Source organism: Oncorhynchus clarkii, chromosome 1 (assembly GCF_045791955.1).
Source record: "Oncorhynchus clarkii lewisi isolate Uvic-CL-2024 chromosome 1, UVic_Ocla_1.0, whole genome shotgun sequence".
Taxonomy (NCBI): domain Eukaryota; kingdom Metazoa; phylum Chordata; class Actinopteri; order Salmoniformes; family Salmonidae; genus Oncorhynchus; species Oncorhynchus clarkii.
In genome coordinates, this window is record NC_092147.1 from 26,462,793 (window position 1) to 26,482,363 (window position 19,571).

At 41.6% G+C, this 19,571-nt stretch overlaps 1 protein-coding gene across 3 annotated transcripts in view; it reads right to left on the reverse strand.

Annotated features, from left to right (window-relative positions):
* Positions 1–1,244: 1,244 nt before the first annotated feature.
* The window catches only part of LOC139396208 (guanine nucleotide-binding protein G(o) subunit alpha-like), a 158,515-nt gene continuing 140,188 nt past the window's right edge, over positions 1,245–19,571 (reverse strand). The window contains exons 6-8 of one of the 3 annotated variants that reach the window (XM_071143374.1): positions 18,070–18,199; positions 4,757–4,910; positions 1,245–3,210 (exon numbers count right to left, since the gene is read on the reverse strand). In XM_071143374.1, coding sequence (XP_070999475.1) covers positions 3,023–3,210; positions 4,757–4,910; positions 18,070–18,199 — 472 coding nt within the window. In that variant the 3' untranslated portion in view covers positions 1,245–3,022. Of the gene's footprint in view, positions 3,211–4,756; positions 4,911–10,790; positions 11,689–12,237; positions 12,392–14,290; positions 14,398–18,069; positions 18,200–19,571 lie in introns of those variants that run through there. The other 2 variants (XM_071143396.1, XM_071143438.1) reach the window with 2 other exon arrangements.

Below are 19,571 nucleotides of genomic sequence, written 5' to 3' on the forward strand. Positions count from 1 at the left end.
TCTACCATCTCCCTCTTCTCAGCCACCATCATTTGCTCTCTCTCCATCTCTCTCTGTGCCATGGCTGAACCTACTGAACTTTCAGCCTCAGCAGTCTGCCCAATCAAAAACTGAGCCCCATTTATGGCATGTCTCTCTGGCTTATTCCACTAAATACTTAATTTCTCTGATTTGCCATGCTGTTTGTTATTTTGCCCATCCATGAAAAATGGCAGAATTGATACTAGAATGTTGATGTGTTTTAAGTTACCATGTATGACCAGGGAACTCTGGGCTCATGGATAGTCTGTGTTTTAGTTTCATGGATTGTGTGTGTGTGTGTGTGTGTGTGAGGGAGTCAGCGTAATGCATAGTGCTTGTAGCCTATGTGTGAGGTGTTGCTGCCCCCCCTAGGCTGAACCAGCTCCCTCTACTCCCATCCCAGCAGAGACGTCAGCTAGCAGCAGGACATCCTCCCTGCGCGGGGCAGGAAGCAGGGGAATGGATGGCGGCGAAGTGATCATTTCATCCTCTCTCACCCTCCCTCCTCAGCCTACAAATATACTGCACTTAACATGGGCCACCATCACACACTCATTCTAACGTAAAATTCAGATCCAACCTAGTTTAACATTGTGGAATGATTGGTAGTTAGTTAGTTTCCTACATTCCTACTTTCCTCCCTTGTTCAGTTTGACAAGGTTTTGTATATCTTATTAGCTGTTTGTCAGTAGCCAGAAGATATCAGGTCTGTGAAGAAAAGGTGGTACTTATGAGTGACAATAAGAATCAGAAGGCCCCAAGTTGTAGTCATGAAAACTGTGGGTTTTAATGTAAACACTACATTCGATTGGTATTCCAGCACGAACATCCCACATGAAAGAACAACCATTCACTAAAAAGGAGTGAGAAAAAAGCAGCACAGAAAAGCATTCACTGGGATAAAAAGCCTGGATAATAAAACAGGAGGGGAACAAAGGAAAGGTAATGCCAAACTGGTATGTGTAATAATACACAGTATTCTTAAAAAAAATGTAAATCAAGAAAGCAGACAGGTAGGAGAAATACATCTTTCCAAATCTTTGTGTGAAGTGAGAGCTGTGCTTTTCTATGAAGACCTGGAAAGTGTTTTGAGTACAATTCCCCAAAAGTAAAAGAAAGAGCTTGAATCTGTACAGCCGTGTGGACACCCTGCCCAGCAACGGGGCAGGATGTGCTCCAAAGTGGTTCTTCCAAAATAAAAATAAATTATATTATATATATATATATATATATATATATATATATATAAGTCAGGCTAAGTAAAGACACTGTACTGCATGGAGAACAGGCTAAAATAATCAGTACAGTTCATAAACATGGGTAAGTCAGTAAGAACAGCTCAAGGATGGATCACGGGAACCCTTGCCAACTGTTTTCTTTAAATGGAAAGAGAGAAAGAAATGTTCTGTAGCTACAAAGCACAAGAAATATACTTAAATAATAATACAGAATCATCATTATCATTGATATTGTAATTATTATCATTGTCCTTTTCATTATTGTTTTTATTGTCATAATCATACTTTTTTGTCGATTTTTTTCTTGAATAGTTCTACATTGAAAAGATCCCAAGGATCTACAGATTTCTACCAAGACACACAGCCCAATGACCCTTGACCTGAAATCTCCACATCACTGGTCAGCACGGCTGTTGGTTGGCCTCCCTAACTCCCTCCCGTCTCGGCCCTTCCCAGTCCATAAGATGGTTGTCTCTTTATGATGCTGTTGTCTTTAGATTTTTTTCTTCTTCGGTTTTTCAATTTTCTTTGACCTTTGTTTTGGATAAAAAATCAAAAATCTCAACATTTTCTATGTGAAGCATTTAACTGTCTCTTTATACAAAGGCTGAAGGGTCGATCATGCTATCTGTGTCAGGAGGAGTGACAGGGACACCACTACCAAGCAAGTGGACTACCCAATACAAGAAAAGCATGGGGGCGCTAGAAAAAAAATAAAGATGATAAAGTAGAGGAATAAAGTACAAGGTGTGTGGTGAGTACAAGGTGTGTGGTGAGTACAAGGAGTGTGGTGAGTACAAGGTGTGTGGTGTGTGGTGAGTACAAGGTGTGTGGTGAGTACAAGGTGTGTGGTGAGTACAAGGTGTGTGGTGAGTGTGGGACAGATGATAAATAAATAAATGAATCAATGGTAATAAAAAAAGTAGAAGTTCCTTACATGCTAGTGTTAATAGGTATTCATTACAGTAACAAAGTGTTCCTATGGTCATCTCCAAACCTGTCATTTTCAGGGGGTTGGCAGCTTTCAGATATCTGATTGGTTTAGAGGCTTGGGGTCACGTGCTGTGACTCACTGCTCCAAAATCCACACAGCCAATGGCAAAGGCCCACCGGAGTGACAGGAAGGGATTGGATAAAACAAAGAAAAAAGATGGGTGCTTCTGTTGATCTCAACGATCAAATAGCTGAACAGAATTTCTAGGATTACCATGACAACCAAGTCTGGTACATAAGAAAGTAAAGAGGACAGGAACACACAAACACATCAGCTTGTTTCAACTGATCTTGACTGTGGTACTCATGACCATCATACCTGTCATAGCCATTGTTAGAGCAAGAAATGTTTTTTAGCGTCATTACATCATTATTACAGTAACGTACTCAGGCAAACGTGTACAGGTCAGCCAATGGACTGAGATTCATGTAATAAATATACATATGATAAACAAAAACATACAAAAATGACAAAAAGAAAGACATTATGTAAAACAAGTGAGGGTTGTTTTGTTAAAAACAAAAAGACACAGTTGGGAAGTGGAGAAAACAAACATTAAACAAGTTCTCAACTTTGTTCTAAAACTTTAAAAGCTGGGTTTCTATAAGAAATCAGTTATGTTGGCAGCTCTTTGAAGTCAATCTAAAAACATTATATATATATATTGATATATACGTATGCCTATTTTAAAACAATCATTATTATTATTTACCAAGTTGCATTTTCAATTAGAATCATTTCCAGGGGTGAGGCGAGGGGCGGTCAGGGCTCAGTACAAACCACAGCCTCGCAGGTTGTTGGCGATGATGATGTCAGTGACAGCGTCAAACACCACCTGGATGTTCCCTGTATCTGTGGCACACGTCAGGTGACAGTAGATCTCCTTATTGGGCGAGCGGTTCTTGCTCTCAAATTGTGCTTGGATGTAGGCAGCTGCATCATCATAGGTGTTAGGACCTGTGCAGGGAGGCAGTGCAGAATGTGAAAGAGGGAAAAAATAGGGAGGGAGGGAGGGAGGGAGGGAGGGAGGGAGGGAGGGAGGGAGGGAAGGAAGATAGGACGGAGAGAAAGGCAACAGGAAAAACTTTCAGGGCCTAAACTAATTCCATTGAATACGTTTTATATTCTCCTATGTAGATGATTAGCTCTATTACAATCACATTCTGGTGTGGTAACCCATGTGACTTCAGTTAACATGAGGATACAGTCACAATGGCTTGGCTGTGTGTGTCAGATGTGGAAGGCAGAATAATGTGTCCCTGTGGGCAGCTCTCTAACGCCGGGAAAGGAAATGGTATGGTGACTGTCTGTCTGTCTGTCTGTGCCTAAGCGTACAGAGATGGGGACAGCTCTCACTGGTCATCCTTTCTCCATGACTGCTCAAGCGTGGCTGTGATTTTATTCTCTCTCGGGCTATGGTTGACCATCTCCCCTTGTCAGAGAGGGGAGGGAGGAGAGCCTGAAGGCTGAAGAAATTTGGCTTGTCACCAAAAGCACTCACAAACTTCTACAGATGCACAATCGAGAGCATCCTGTCGGGCTGTATCACCGCCTGGTACGGCAACTGCTCCGCCCACAACCGTAAGGCTCTCCAGAGGGTACTGAGGTCTGCACAACGCATCACCGGGGGCAAACTACCTGCCCTCCAGGACACCTATACCACCGATGTCACAGGAAGGCCATAAAGATCATCAAGAACAACAACCACCCGAGCCATTGCCTGTTTACCCTGCTATCATCCAGAAGGCGAGGTCAGTACAGGTGCATCAATGCAGGGACCGAGAGAAACAGCTTCTATCTCAAGGCCATCAGACTGTTAAACAGCCACCACTAACATTGAGTGGCTGCTGCCAACACACTGACTCAACTCCAGCCACTTTAATAATGGGAATTGATGTAAAATATACCACTAGCCACTTTAAACAATGCTACTTAATATAATGTTTACATACCCTACATTATTAATCTCATATGTATATACTGTACTCTATATCATCTACTGCATCTTTATGTAATACATGTATCACTAGCCACTTTAAACTATGCCACTTTGTTTACATACCCTACATTACTCATCTCATATGTATATACTGTACTCGATACCATCTACTGCATCTTGCCTATGCCGTTCTGTACCATCACTCATTAATATATTTATGTACATATTCTTTATCCCTTTACACTTGTGTGTATAAGGTAGTAGTTGTGGAATTGTTAGGTTAGATTACTCATTGGTTATTACTGCATTGTCGGAACTAGAAGCACAAGCATTTCGCTACACTCGCATTAACATCTGCTAACCATGTGTATGTGACAAATACATTTGATTTTGATATACTAAATACAGTATTTGTAATCCCCTCAGTTGTATGTACCACAATGTCAACTCACTTCAACATCACATGGTCAAGACCTAAGTGGATTTTGCAGACTAAAGAGCAGGCTTTCAGCTAGCAAATATATTTTGGCCAATTCTGACATTTACAAAGGTACAACATCTTACCTGTATACTCAGGGAAACAGATACTCAAGGCAGATTTCTTGATCTTTTCAGCAAATAGATCTTTCTTGTTGAGGAAGAGAATGATGGAAGTGTCAATGAAGAATTTGTTGTTACAGATGGAATCGAACAGCATAAGAGACTCGTGCATGCGATTCTGCAGTGGAGAGAAAAGGAGGATAGAAGCAGAGGGAGGAGGAAGAGAGAGCAAGGATGAAGAAGAGAGGGAGGGAGAGAGAAAGAGAACGTGGAAAGGTTAGCCTCAGAGCAATAAAAACCAAGCAGGAATAGTTGAACCAAGCTTCATGACTTGAGGACAGTAAGCCGACAGTAGAGAGAGTGGGCATCGCAAAGCACCCAGATAGAGACTGCTACGTAGGAGAAGAAAGGGTCTATCATGTGACTGAGTTGAACCAATCAGAATAATTGAGCTCTGCGATAAAGAACATGGAATAGTTAGAATCAGAATGTGGCATAATGAGAGGCAGCTGGCAGCTGCTGCTTTGGTCAGTGGATGTGTGTCTGACAATGATCCTGTTGACAGACAGGGGGCAGGGGAGAGAAAGAGACCAGACGACTTATCCATTCACTGCCATTCTTATCAAGATTCATACAGAGAGAGAGAAAGGAAGAGGATGGAGAGAAATAGTTAAATATTGTGTTTCTGTAAGTGTGCATGGTGTGTTACTGAATGAGGCATTGTGTGTTAGTGTAAAGTGTGTGTTACTGTGTGAGGCATTGTGTGTTACTGTGTGAGGCATTGTGTGTTAGTGTAAAGTGTGTGTCACTGTGCGAGTCATTGTGTGTTAGTGTAAAGTGTGAGTCATTGTGTGTTAGTGTAAAGTGTGTGTTACTGTGTGAGTGTGCTGTGCAAAGGACAGTAGTTCAGTAGCATTCCCATTAGACAAGAGAAAACAGAGAGCGAGAGAGTTTTTTAAATGATTTATTTCACTTCTGTTAATGATCTATTTCACTTGCTTTGGCAATGTAAGCATACATTTCCCAAGCCAATAAACCACTTTGAATCGAATAGAAAGAAAGAAAATAAAGAAAGAAAGGAGAGAGAGACAGACAGACAGAGACAGATAGACAGGAAGAGCAAAACATTCACTGCACAGTGCATACACACACTTGATCAGAGAGAGAGGGGAGGGGGAGGGAGGGTCAGACACAGTTTCATGGGCTGCTTTATTATTTCCTTCATATAAACACAGCCTTCAATAAATAATCACAACAACGAAAGAAGCGAATGAGCAAACAACAATAATTACAGCAGTGAGACACAAACAACACCTACTAGAAAACAGGTACTTCAATCATACCATGACGTACTGTACTGTCAGCATCCTAGTGCTGCTTGTGTGGGGTGTAAATTGAATTTCTTCATGGGGGTTGTGGTAAGCTCCAGAGAATAGTTTCCAATGTATTCCTCCCATGCTGATGCAGAGGCAGTCTTTGTGTAACACAAGGTGAAATGCATTCGGGGAAAGTCGAAGGAGGATTTAAGAATTCTGCTTTTCAAAGTTCTATTGTGCCGACTGTTTTATTATTTATGGCTGCAGTCAAAATACTGGTATGTTTTGCCTGCTGTGATAGGGAGCTCGTGTGTGTGTGTGTGTGTGTGAGAGAGAAAGAGAGGATTGGGACTCACAAACTGGGGACTCGGAGAGGCTGACACCCAATCAACTGTACTACAGCTACGTACCTGCGGTACATGAACCATCTCAGCCTTCACCAAGGTTGATCTCTATTACATCAGGGGACTCCACTGCTGTACATGATATTCACTACTATCTCTCTCTCTCAGTACCCACTAGACCTGAGATCCAGTTTAATCAGGGCAACATATTGTACCTCCCATCTGTTTCTCTCCAGCAGACAGACACACTTACAAATTTGTCTCTTTACCTTGGCCCTAAGACTTCATTATCCATCAGTCTCACTACTGTGGACATAAACTCTATTACCCAGCGTTCTCTCTGCCCTGGACATAGGCATAATTTGCCATCAGTCAGGTTTAAGGCAATGCTATAAGATGAGCAGAGAGACAGACTGTCTGGGTGTGTGCTCTGGGACATACACATGCCCTCCAGAATCTGAATCTGATGGCTTCTGTCTTAGTTTAGTCTCTGGTAAAGAAGAGATTATAACTCCAGCTGGGAATCTGAGAGCTTGCTGACAGCGCAGCATGTACATGCTTCTTATCAATGAGTACGGTTACATCTACACAATAATTCCATTATCGTGGATAGTCAGATTCATATAATAGTTTGATTAAAACGTTTAAATGCTTTGCAAGAAGAACGATTTCCCTAATAAACCTGTTTACATGAACCCATCTGAAATCAGGCTACCTGATGGCACTCTGGGCACTCTGATAAATGTAGAAAACCGCCAATCAAAATAAACATTCTACCACAGTGACCATTTCATTTTTGGGAAACATATTTTATTCTGATTTCAGTCATAAAAAGTTTGCATATGAAAACTACTTAAGGCGCTTACATTCAGTTGTTCCGCTCACTTCATTCGCGGAAGAGGGAGGCTCGCTTGGCAGGTGCTAGAACATGCACAGATCAAATACACAGCTGGAGCGCCGATTAAGATGTTTACATGTCCTAATAATTCAAAAGATTGCTCAGAGAACCAGGTGTTTTAATCAGCATATGCCTACTTTGATTTTGACCTGACACCGATTAAGATAAGCAGAGTAAGGTGTTTACATGACTATTGCAAAATCTGCCTACTGCCATAATCAGTTTAATATCTAATTATTAGTGTGCATGTAAACATACTCAATGACTGTATATATGAATGGACAAGGCCATTGATCATGTGACACCATTATTTAAGATATAGATATAACACAAGATATAACATGCGTAGTTTGAGCAACTCCAGGAAGTGGCATTGCAGGATAGCTCAGTGTTGCCCCCTCTCACTGAGTAACTCCAGTAGAAGGTCGACCGGGGTACTGCAGGCTGCAATTAGCAACTAAATTATACTTAGAACTTGTTCTGTGTGCGATTGTAAAATAATCGGTTTAAGGACATACATCTGGTGTATTAGAAGCAATTATTGGTACCAAGATTGTCTTAAAAAATATGTTTATTTACATGAAGATTCACCACAAGTACCACGGTAGGCCTTGAACTTCTGTGGCTTCAATGAGAGGGGGCAGTCATTCTCCCCTGCTTCTTATTGTTCATAACATGTCAAATGTAGCACATGAACACTGTCTCAACAGATTTGGCACAGAATGAGAACTTGTCTGCTCATGACAATTTAGAGTTCATGTCCTGTTGTGGAGAACTAACTGGCCTGAGGGTTGGCACAAGCCTTTGCCTCCCATGTCCTGTGCATCTACCGAATCAACACACAGTATCTTACTGCAATGACATTTTAGTGTACAGCAGTAGTCAACAAATCTTTTACAGAGCCCCTAGAATCACTGCAGTGACTAGAGTATCAGAGTCATCTAACACACGAGGCTGCACCTACCAGCTAAGGCAGGCGTGGTGCTAAGAAGGATCATCATGGTAACATCTTCCCTACCCCCACTCACCCGGCACCTACATTGGTGTGATGCTGTGAGGCAGACAAATTAGTACTTTCTAAGAGATGGCGATTCCTACAGCCATGACAAGAAACGAGTACAGGTTTTTGTACAGCTAAACGAGGAGGGTGGTATCAGACCACCTCCCGATTTAGGAAGCGGCATATTATTTGGCAAGAAACCAAGAAGTTTTGACCCTTCTTAGAGTGGTTTGGCATTATTTGGCAGAAGAACAGGGAGGGTGTTGTGACATTTGGTGTCCTCCCTGAGGGTCTGTGTAATGGGGAATGGAACAGCTGTTTTCTGGATAATTATTCCACAGATACCTAATCCTCTCTCTCTTACAGTATACCACAAACAGATACTACTTTATCTGCTCTAACACACACAGAAACTTCCTGCTCCTTAGCCTATTCACTCTCCCATTAAATATGGCATTGGCACCAGTAAGATAAAATAGCTACTGACATAGCCAGGCCAATCACCATAAGGTAAACAACTCCAAGTGCTTGATTGAGACTGCTGAGGCACCTAAACTGCAACAGGAAATTATAGACTAAATATGACAGTTGAATATTTCTACATCTCTAACTATCAGCTCTAACTCAACTTCAGGCAGTGACTATGTTGATTGTCACTCCTGCCAATTTGCATTATAAATGGTCTCCATTTCTTACCCAATTACACTGTTTAGTAAAAATGTACCCTTCAGTAAGGCCACTACAGTGTAAATTAAATATTTGGTTGTACTTTCAAACCTTACACATTTCAAACCCAATCATTGAATCTCACAAAACTTCTAGTGACAAAAAAAAAGCCTTCCAAGACTAAAATCTCAGAACCTACATGACATACAGTGCCTTGCGAAAGTATTCGGCCCCCTTGAACTTTGCGACCTTTTGCCACATTTCAGGCTTCAAACATAAAGATATAAAACTGTATTTTTTTGTGAAGAATCAACAATAAGTGGGACACAATCATGAAGTGGAACGACATTTATTGGATATTTCAAACTTTTTTAACAAATCAAAAACTGAAAAATTGGGCGTGCAAAATTATTCAGCCCCTTTACTTTCAGTGCAGCAAACTCTCTCCAGAAGTTCAGTGAGGATCTCTGAATGATCCAATGTTGACCTAAATGACTAATGATGATAAATACAATCCACCTGTGTGTAATCAAGTCTCCGTATAAATGCACCTGCACTGTGATAGTCTCAGAGGTCCGTTAAAAGCGCAGAGAGCATCATGAAGAACAAGGAACACACCAGGCAGGTCCGAGATACTGTTGTGAAGAAGTTTAAAGCCGGATTTGGATACAAAAAGATTTCCCAAGCTTTAAACATCCCAAGGAGCACTGTGCAAGCGATAATATTGAAATGGAAGGAGTATCAGACCACTGCAAATCTACCAAGACCTGGCCGTCCCTCTAAACTTTCAGCTCATACAAGGAGAAGACTGATCAGAGATGCAGCCAAGAGGCCCATGATCACTCTGGATGAACTGCAGAGATCTACAGCTGAGGTGGGAGACTCTGTCCATAGGACAACAATCAGTCTTATATTGCACAAATCTGGCCTTTATGGAAGAGTGGCAAGAAGAAAGCCATTTCTTAAAGATATCCATAAAAAGTGTTGTTTAAAGTTTGCCACAAGCCACCTGGGAGACACACCAAACATGTGGAAGAAGGTGCTCTGGTCAGATGAAACCAAAATTGAACTTTTTGGCACCAATGCAAAACGTTATGTTTGGCGTAAAAGCAACACAGCTGAACACATCATCCCCACTGTCAAACATGGTGGTGGCAGCATCATGGTTTGGGTCTGCTTTTCTTCAGCAGGGACAGGGAAGATGGTTTAAATTGATGGGAAGATGGATGGAGCCAAATACAGGACCATTCTGGAAGAAAACCTGATGGAGTCTGCAAAAGACCTGAGACTGGGACGGAGATTTGTCTTCCAACAAGACAATGATCCAAAACATAAAGCAAAATCTACAATGGAATGGTTCAAAAATAAACATATCCAGGTGTTAGAATGGCCAAGTCAAAGTCCAGACCTGAATCCAATCGAGAATCTGTGGAAAGAACTGAAAACTGCTGTTCACAAATGCTCTCCATCCAACCTCACTGAGCTCGAGCTGTTTTGCAAGGAGGAATGTGAAAAAATTTCAGTCTCTCGATGTGCAAAACTGATAGAGACATACCCCAAGCGACTTACAGCTGTAATCGCAGCAAAAGGTGGCGCTACAAAGTATTAACTTAAGGGGGCTGAATAATTTTGCACGACCAATGTTTCTGTTTTTCATTTGTTAAATTTTTTTGAAATATCCAATAAATGTCGTTCCACTTCATGATTGTGTCCCACTTGTTGTTGATTCTTCACAAAAAAATACAGTTTTATATCTTTATGTTTGAAGCCTGAAATGTGGCAAAAGGTCGCAAAGTTCAAGGGGGCCGAATACTTTCGCAAGGCACTGTATAAGCAGAACAGAAGAAAAGAAATCCACCCAAAAATTCACATTATTTATACAGTACCATCTTCCATTAGCCGCAAACAAATCCCCAACTCATCAACTCCAATTCCAACTTAAGTGTTTCACAAAACCTTCCAGGCACAAATTCCTTTCATATTAGATGACTATTACTCAATAAGCAAAATGCCAAATTACAATAGATACTTTGTTGGTAAAGATGAGCAGTTTTCCTTGTAACCTGTAGATGATAGTTTATCTCTGGTGGTGACCCAATGCCACTTACACACGGTTACACAACAGCATTAACTGCCTTAGTGTTTTAGTAAAACAGCATATCTTCTGAAATAACCTACCGCTAACACGACTTTGCTACAAATGTATCAAATGCATGTCTATAATCTCTGCATTCTTTCTTCGGAAATGTGATTCACCATGGATGTCCAGATTGTCTTGAACAGTTTTGCAGGTGAGTGATTGTCAAAATGTATATTCTTTATGACACTAAACTAATTGTTCCAGTCAAGGATTATATCTCTTTCCTGTATTCACTTCGACTGATGATGTTCAATGCCTGAGGCACAAAATACAGCTGTCTGTCTTTATACAACGGAATGTCTTAACATTTAACAAATCTAAAAGGTGAATTAATTTGATATGTGGGTGAGGGAAAAGTGGAGGAGAAGGGTCAATCCAGGGACACATTGGGTCTATCCTCTGGGTTAATACAGGCCACAACCACGCAGGTTGTTGGCGATGATGACGTCGGTGACAGCGTCAAACACAAACTGGATGTTGTTGGTGTCGGTGGCACAGGTGACGTGGGCATACACTTCCTTGTGGAGGGACTTGTTCCTGCTCTCGTACTGAGACTGAATGTGGCCCACGGCCTCTATGAAGGTGTCCGCGCCTGCAGAAAGGTTTGAAAGGGCAAGAGAAAGAGGAAATGGAGAAAATATATTTACAGGACCAGAGAGAGGCAGGATGTGGAAAGAAGGTGGGGTGAATAAAATAAAAGATAAATAGAAAGAGGAAAATAAAAGTGGAAGAAAAGCAGACAAAACAAAAGAAGGATATGAGGACAAGAAAAACTGAAGAATGGATTAAAAAATATATATAGTTCTTTCAAATATTTCACACCTAATGTAAAACCAAATGTCTTTCTAAGTGGCTGGATTATCGTGTAACTGTGGAGGGAGGCCTTGGTTTACACAGAGAGTACAGCAGGCCAGACAGACTCCTTGGCTGCTCTGCACTATAAGCCCTAAGATGATAACATGGAGTCATGCCAGGTAAGGGATGAGTAACTTCTGATTCCAAATGCTAATCATCCCTCTTCAAGCCTTTCTACACATTATCCCTCCCTCCCACACTAGCCCTTCTTCTATTTGTCCCTCCTGCTGCTACTACATCCCTCTCTTTTCTCCTAGCTCAGCAGCCTCCACTCTTCATCAATTACCTGTGTACTCCGAGAAGCAGATACTAAGGGGAGATTTCTTAATTTTCTGCTCGAATATGTCCTTCTTGTTGAGAAATAGAATGATGGAGGTGTCTGTGAACCATTTGTTGTTACAGATGCTGTCGAACAGCTTCATAGACTCATGCATGCGGTTCTGTGGGTAGAGAAAACAACATGTCAGTCAGTCTGCTGTGTGGCTCTCTTTCTAACTATGTCTCTCACACACACACACACACACACACACACACAATAAGAGAAGAATCAAGTGAAGACAGGAAACTACAAAGCAGAACAGAAACTAAACTGTAGATGCCCTTTCCAGGAGTTTCTCGTAAGAGCCCAGAACATTCTAAAATACAGTGTCTACACTATTTCATTATCATTATCCTGTTTGTCACAGTGTCATGATAATATGTTAAGTATGACAAGTACGCAGCATCCTGGGAGGTTAGCCAAGTTCATGCACAATGTTATTAGGTAGGTCGTTCCACGAAAATAGTGCCTTTTGCGTCCCTTTAATATTTTAAGTAGAAATAGTGCACCAATATTGAATTTTAAAAGCCTATATTAAATTAAGTGCCCTTTTAATATAGACCACATGGAGAATTCAATGAATCGGATTGTTTAAATATGAATAAAGGCTTGCCAAAGTGCCAAAATGTAACATCTTCACATGTCCCTCCGTCAACACTGTGTCACTTCTAAGATTTTAACCCACTTCATCCTAAAATAAGTCACCATCACCCTACTTATTGTGTTGCTTTGAAAAAGTACTTTCTAAAGATGATAATTTATTTAATGTGATTAGTGATTATTTTATGTCTGTCCCTCGTTTTGAGGCCAACCCTTTTATGTGAACTGAACTTTCATTTTAATATGGTGAAACTATTCCTTTTTAAATATATTATTTTAAAGAAACATTGAACATCTAATAGTCAAATCATAGTGTAAAAGCAGGTGAGCTGGTTCTACTCTTTTTGGCAATTTTCAGGTGTTTTGTGGTGGAAAACTGTGCGGGTCAAGCATAACAGGTCAACCCTGTTACCCATAGATAGACAGCATAGAAAGGTTTTACAAATAAAACATTTTGTGAAGCTTGCATTCAAGTAAATTAAGTGAAATCAAAAGTTTGTTTTGATCAAGTTATACTTCTCAAAAGACACAGAATTGGTGGAACGACCCAGGTAGCCTAAGTCTAGGACAAACCCTGTATGCTTCTCTCTAGAACAGAGATGGGAAGGCATGCAAATACATTTCTAGGTATTTTATGTTATTTCAAAATGGTGTTTGCCTGTTTAAATGTTAATTCAGAGTTGAAAGGAGACACTCTCTCCGATGTAAGTGAATTGTTGCCTTGTTCTCAATCACAGTGGAAAAGACAGAGAACACAGTCATGACGCCTCCTTCACAGCCAATCACAATCCACTTAGAGCACCAGAGAGGGCTCACACAGCCAATCAGATCAAGAGCAGAGGAAAGCCCTGAGACAGCCAATCAGATTAAATAGAGCAGAGGAAAGCCCTGAGAGAGCCAATCAGATTAAATAGAGCAGAGGGAATCACTGAAAGAGCCAATTACAGAACAACCCAAAATAGTACATAAGATAAGTCAGAGACTGGAGTTCTTGTAGAAAATATAAGAGAAAGAAAGAGAGGAAATAAGAAAACTAATAACCATAATTAAACATGTATCTCATGAGGTGAATCAGCATCTGATGAGTAAAACTTTGAGAACAAGGCAACACATACATAAACCAGTGTCATATATACATTTTTACAGACACTCTTATCCAGAGCAACCTACAGGAGCAATTAGAGTTAAGTACCTTGCTCAAGGGCACATCCACAGATGCGTCACCTATGGCACAAAGCTCTTAACAGTTAGGCTACCTGCCGCCCATATACATACAATCATATCCTCACAGTGACAATCCCAGGTAAACACACACACCTGCTGAACACACACACATAATTACATCACAACCAAAAGGAGTGCTGCTTTCAACTCTTTCCAGATGATTTTGGATTCTTTGTCCTTGTGAAAGGTTTCATACCTGTGCATATGTTTGGTGGGAAGACCCTCTGTGGAACCAGGTGGGTTTTTAGCATTTGCCGATTGGTTAGAGAGGACAGCCGATGGCGAGAGATGACAGGAGAGGAGCTGAGACGAGAAGACGTTGAAGGAGAGACGAGAGCTGCTGGGGGGTTGGGGGAGCGCAGTGGAACAGAGATGGACATGCACGAGAGCCCAAATCAACTCATCTCCCCCCTCTCAAACACAAAGCATGTATGCACAAACAAAAACGCACACACAGTCATGTGCACGCACGCATGTACGCATGCTTGCACACACACACACACACACACACACACACACACACACACACACACACACACACACACACACACACACACACACTCCCCCCAACGGTGAATGGAAAAAAATTGTAGAGCAGGCAGGAAGAACCCAAACCAAACCTCGCAGTCAAATTAATGGACAGAATTGCTGTAGAAAATCTGCACTGCTGTGCACATCTTTGAGGGTGTGCCAGTACTTGCATGAAGAGGAAAAACAGGAAAAGACAGCCAGAGAGCGAGAGATAAATGCAAATTTGTTTGTTGAAGTAGTGTGTGTGTGTGTGTGTGTGTGTGTGTGTGTGTGTGTGTGTGTGTGTGTGTGTGTGTGTGTGTGTGTGTGTGTGTGTGTGTGTGTGTGCAGTCGCACACGCGTGCGGGCCTGTGCATATGAGTCCAGGAGTAAACAAATATGACTTTGATTTAGGAGTCTGTCAATCTGTCAGAGGCATAGTCCAATAGAGACTGTCAGACGCATAGTTCATATTTCAATAGAGCCTTCCTTTTTTGGTTTATCATGTCTGTAAATCTACTCTGATACATTTAGTTGTGGTTTCAAATAGGATTATCCTGACCTCGCTATATTAATATTTAAAAAATAAACCCAAAAACGCACGTTCTCCTCTCCTGACTGCATGTGCTGCCATAAAAATAGAATGAATACAAAGGACATCCCCATTCCAGTCAATCATGACATAATGGGTGGACTGGCGGCCATTGCCAGTGTACCGATAGCAGCAAAGCAGGAAGTAAAATATGAGCTGAAATATGTGCTGCGATTTCTTAATTCAACTCAACTGACATTACAAAAATACATTAAATTGTATGAGCCACATCAGTTAACATTTGAAAGAACATTGCATCGCAATACCAGGCAGCCATTGCAAGTGTACCCATGAGTTTACCTGTGAAATCAATAATGTCTATCTGCAGACAGTGGTTACTGCATGCTGTGCCCACAACATGCCGCGCCCACTGCTAGCGCTGTCTCTGGCCCACACTCCAGCACAGTAGGTGGCGGTAATGCACCAACCGACAAAAAAAAAAACACAGAAGAAGAAGGAGGCTTCTAGCTAGCTAGGGGACACGGGTACGCCTGCAGAGCACTGCTTTCTGCAGTTCTGTTAACGTTACTGATAGGAAGGTAACGTTAGCTAGCTAGCTAGCGTAGCCAACCCAACTCTCGCATGGCACTACCCTCGCCTCAATCAATGGCAGTGGGCACGTGGTGGGCGTGGCATGTAGTTTTTATTTTTTTAAAAACCTTTTTTTACCTTTATTTAACCAGGTAGGCCAGTTGAGAACAAGTTCTCATTTACAACTGCGACCTGGCCAAGATAAAGCAAAGCAGTGCGACACATACAACAACACAGAGTTACACATGGAGTAAACAAACATATAGTCAATAATACAATAGAAAACGTCTATATACAGTGTGTGCAAATGAGGTAGGATAAGGGAGGTAAGGCAATAAACAGGTCATAGTGGCAAAATAATTACAATATAGCATTTAAACACTGGAGTGATAGATGTGCAGAAGATGAATGTGCAAGTAGAGATACTGGGGAGCAAAGGAGCAAAATAAATAAATAAATAACAGTATGAGGATGAGGTAGTTGGATGGCCTATTTATAGATGGGCTATGTACAGGTGCAGTGATCTGTGAGCTGCTCTGACAGCTGGTGCTTAAAGTTAGTGAGGGAGTCTCCAGCTTCAGTGATTTTTGCAGTTCGTTCCAGTCATTGGCAGCAGAGAACTGGAAGGAAAGGCAGCCAAAGGAGGAATTGGCTTTGAGGGTGGCCAGTGAAATATACCTGCTGTAGCGTGTGCTACGGTGGGTGCTGCTATGGTGACCAGTGAGCTGAGATAAGGCAGGGCTTTACCTAGCAAAGACTTATAGATGACCTGGAGCCAGTGGGTTTGGCGACGAATATGAAGTGAGGGCCAGCCAGCGAGAGCATACAGGTCGCAGTGGTGGATAGTATATGGGGCTTTGGTGACAAAACAGATGGCACTGTGATAGACCACATCCAATTTGCTGAGTAGAGTGTTGGAGGCTATTTTGTAAATGACATCGCCGAAGTCAAGGATCGGTAGGATAGTCAGTTTTACGAGAGTATGTTTGGCAGCATGAGTGAAGGAAGCTTTGTTGCGAAATAGGATGCCGATTCTAGACTTAATTTTGGATTGGAGATGCTTAATATGAGTCTGGAAGGAGAGTTTACAGTCTAACCAGACACCTTGGTATTTGTAGTTGTCCACATTTTCTAAGTCAGAACTGTCCAGAGTAGTGATGCTGGACGGGCGGGCAAGTGTGGGCAGCGATTTGTTGAAGAGCATGCATTTAGTTTTACTTGCATTTAAGAGCAGTTGGAGGCCACAGAAGGAGAGTTGTATGGCATTGAAGCTGGTCTGGAGGTTAGTTAACACAGTGTCCAGAGAAGGGCCAGAGGTATACAGAATGGTGTTGTCTGCATAGAGGTGGATCAGAGAATCACCAGCAGCAAGAGCAACATCATTGATGTATACAGAGAAGAGAGCCGGCCCGAGAATTGTACCCTGTGGCAGCCCCATAGAGACTGCCAGAGGTCCGGACAACAGGCCCTCCAATTTGACACGACAGTCCGACCGCAGATAGACCCTACTCAGTCAAATTGCCAGGGTTAGAAGTTCCAAACCTGTTCTAGTCATTCTATTTCTATTTGTGATGCTGCTGCTTCATTCCGGGGGGAGTTGCCTAGGCAACCCAAGACTCATTTTCTTGTTTCAGCGAGGAGGAACAATTTCATCATCTTGAAAAGAGTCCATGTTACGACAGAAACGTACTCAAACGCATCGAATGCCCGGCCCTCCCGTCTTCAGTCAGACCTTTGTTCCATACACACACAGCAAAAATGTTTTTTACAGTTATGACGGTTTATTTTATTTTAATGAAGGTCTACACCATAACCGTCGGTTACAAGGTTATACGGTTATGCCAAACCTAGCACAAACACCAGCTGATACAACTAGAGGTTATGGTAGAGGACTGGGTGGAACCAGATGGGAAGTGTGACTGCTGTGTTTGCATGGAGAGAAATAAAGTAGCCTAACTGTGTGGTCTAATTTATAATGTTATGTTATGGACAGCACCTCACATATTTTACGTATCAAAAAATTGAAATTCAAAGTGAATCTACACTTACATGTAAATGGTCATAAGCTACTGTACATTTTCAATGCGTTTCATAGCAGAGCTAGCTAAACCTGTTTACAGTACAGGAAGGAGGATCCGCGGATAAAAGGCATGGTAATTGTGAACCCTAACCTCAACATGAGTAGCAGGAAACCAGGGATGTGTACAGTACAAAGCCCCTGCTGTTCATTATGTTGATGTCTTCAACGAAGGAAACATATATGACTAATATGCTGCACTACAGAGTGCTGTACGGAGATATGGACACAATTAATTAATGGTGTGTTTGCGTGTGTGACTTACCGTGGTCTCATCTTCATGCAGGACCTGGTCATACCCACTCAGAGCCACACAGAAGATAATGGCTGTCACGTCCTCAAAGCAGTGGATCCATTTCTTCCTCTCCGACCTCTGTCCTCCCACATCAAAGAGCCTACAGAACAGTTACACGCTCACAGTTACACGCTCACAGAAAAACACATTTTTATTTACAATACTAGGCCTACCCCAGCCAAACCCGGACAACATTGGGCGCCGCCCTATGGGACTCCCAATCGTGGCCAGATGTGATACAGCCCTGATTCGAACCAGGGACTGCAGTGACACCTCTTGCATTGAGATGCAGTGCCTTAGACCGCTGCACCACTTGGGAGCCCAATTTTGAGCCCCTCCCTACATCTGAAGAAACTTGGGGTTTCAAAATGTTTGCAGTCACAGAAGGTCTCCTACTACTTATTTTCTTTGCATTATTCGAGGTCTACAACACTACATCTTTTTAGTTATATATGACCAGTTGTCATTTTCTGCAAATAAATGCTCTAAAAGACTATTGTTATTTGGAATTTGGGAGAAATGTTGTCAGTAGTTTAAGGAATAAAACAAAATGTTAATTTTACCCCAACACATACCTATAAATAGTAAAACCAGATAAACTGATCATTTTGCAGTGGTCTCAATGTTTTCCAGAGCTGTATATACAGTATTTAAGGTCAGGACAACCTCGAGCTGCTGGGGTAACTGGAAAAAGTCCTGGACCACTAAACTAAAACAGTCTTTCTTCAGTACCGGAACATTATGTTAGCGTTAGTAAAAAGCCTGTCAGAGAGACAGTCTTAGGATCAGGAATGAATGGAGCACTATAACCCGACAGCCCTGCAGCCTCTCTCTGCACACCACTGATTTAAACATATTATATTAACACGTTATTTTCATCCTGTCTTTTATGTTCTCAATCAGCTGACTAAGTGAGGTGAAGGAGATAAACAAAGAGCTGCTTTGTGCTAGCACTTAGTAGGCAGTCAGGCAGGCCACTGTGAGGAACAGAGGAAAAAATACAAGCTCTCTGTTTTGTGAGACATTTTTTTTATAGTAACATGATCGTGTTACACCAAGCTAAACAAGGTAAATTGCAGATTTAGAAAAAAATGTTTTTACACATCCCACTTTTTTTTTATTGCACACCAGATAATACTGAATGATTTAAACTTGAATGTATCTCCAGATTTGGCAGTTCTAGAGTAATTAACTAGAGCATAGAATTAAAATGTAGATTCAGTCATAGCTTATTTTCTCCCAGCGCACTGTACTGATCCAGGTGCTCATTTATTTATAAAAAATAACATTTTAATTCCCATGGTACAATAATGGAAAAAATTATTAAAGTAGGGTAGAATCCATGAATGTACAATTGAAGTCAGAAGTTTCACGGTTGCGATGGTGTTCTTCGGCTTGCAAGCCACCTCCTTTAACATAACGATGGTCATTATGGCCAAACAGTTCTATTTTTGTTTCATCAGACCAGAGGA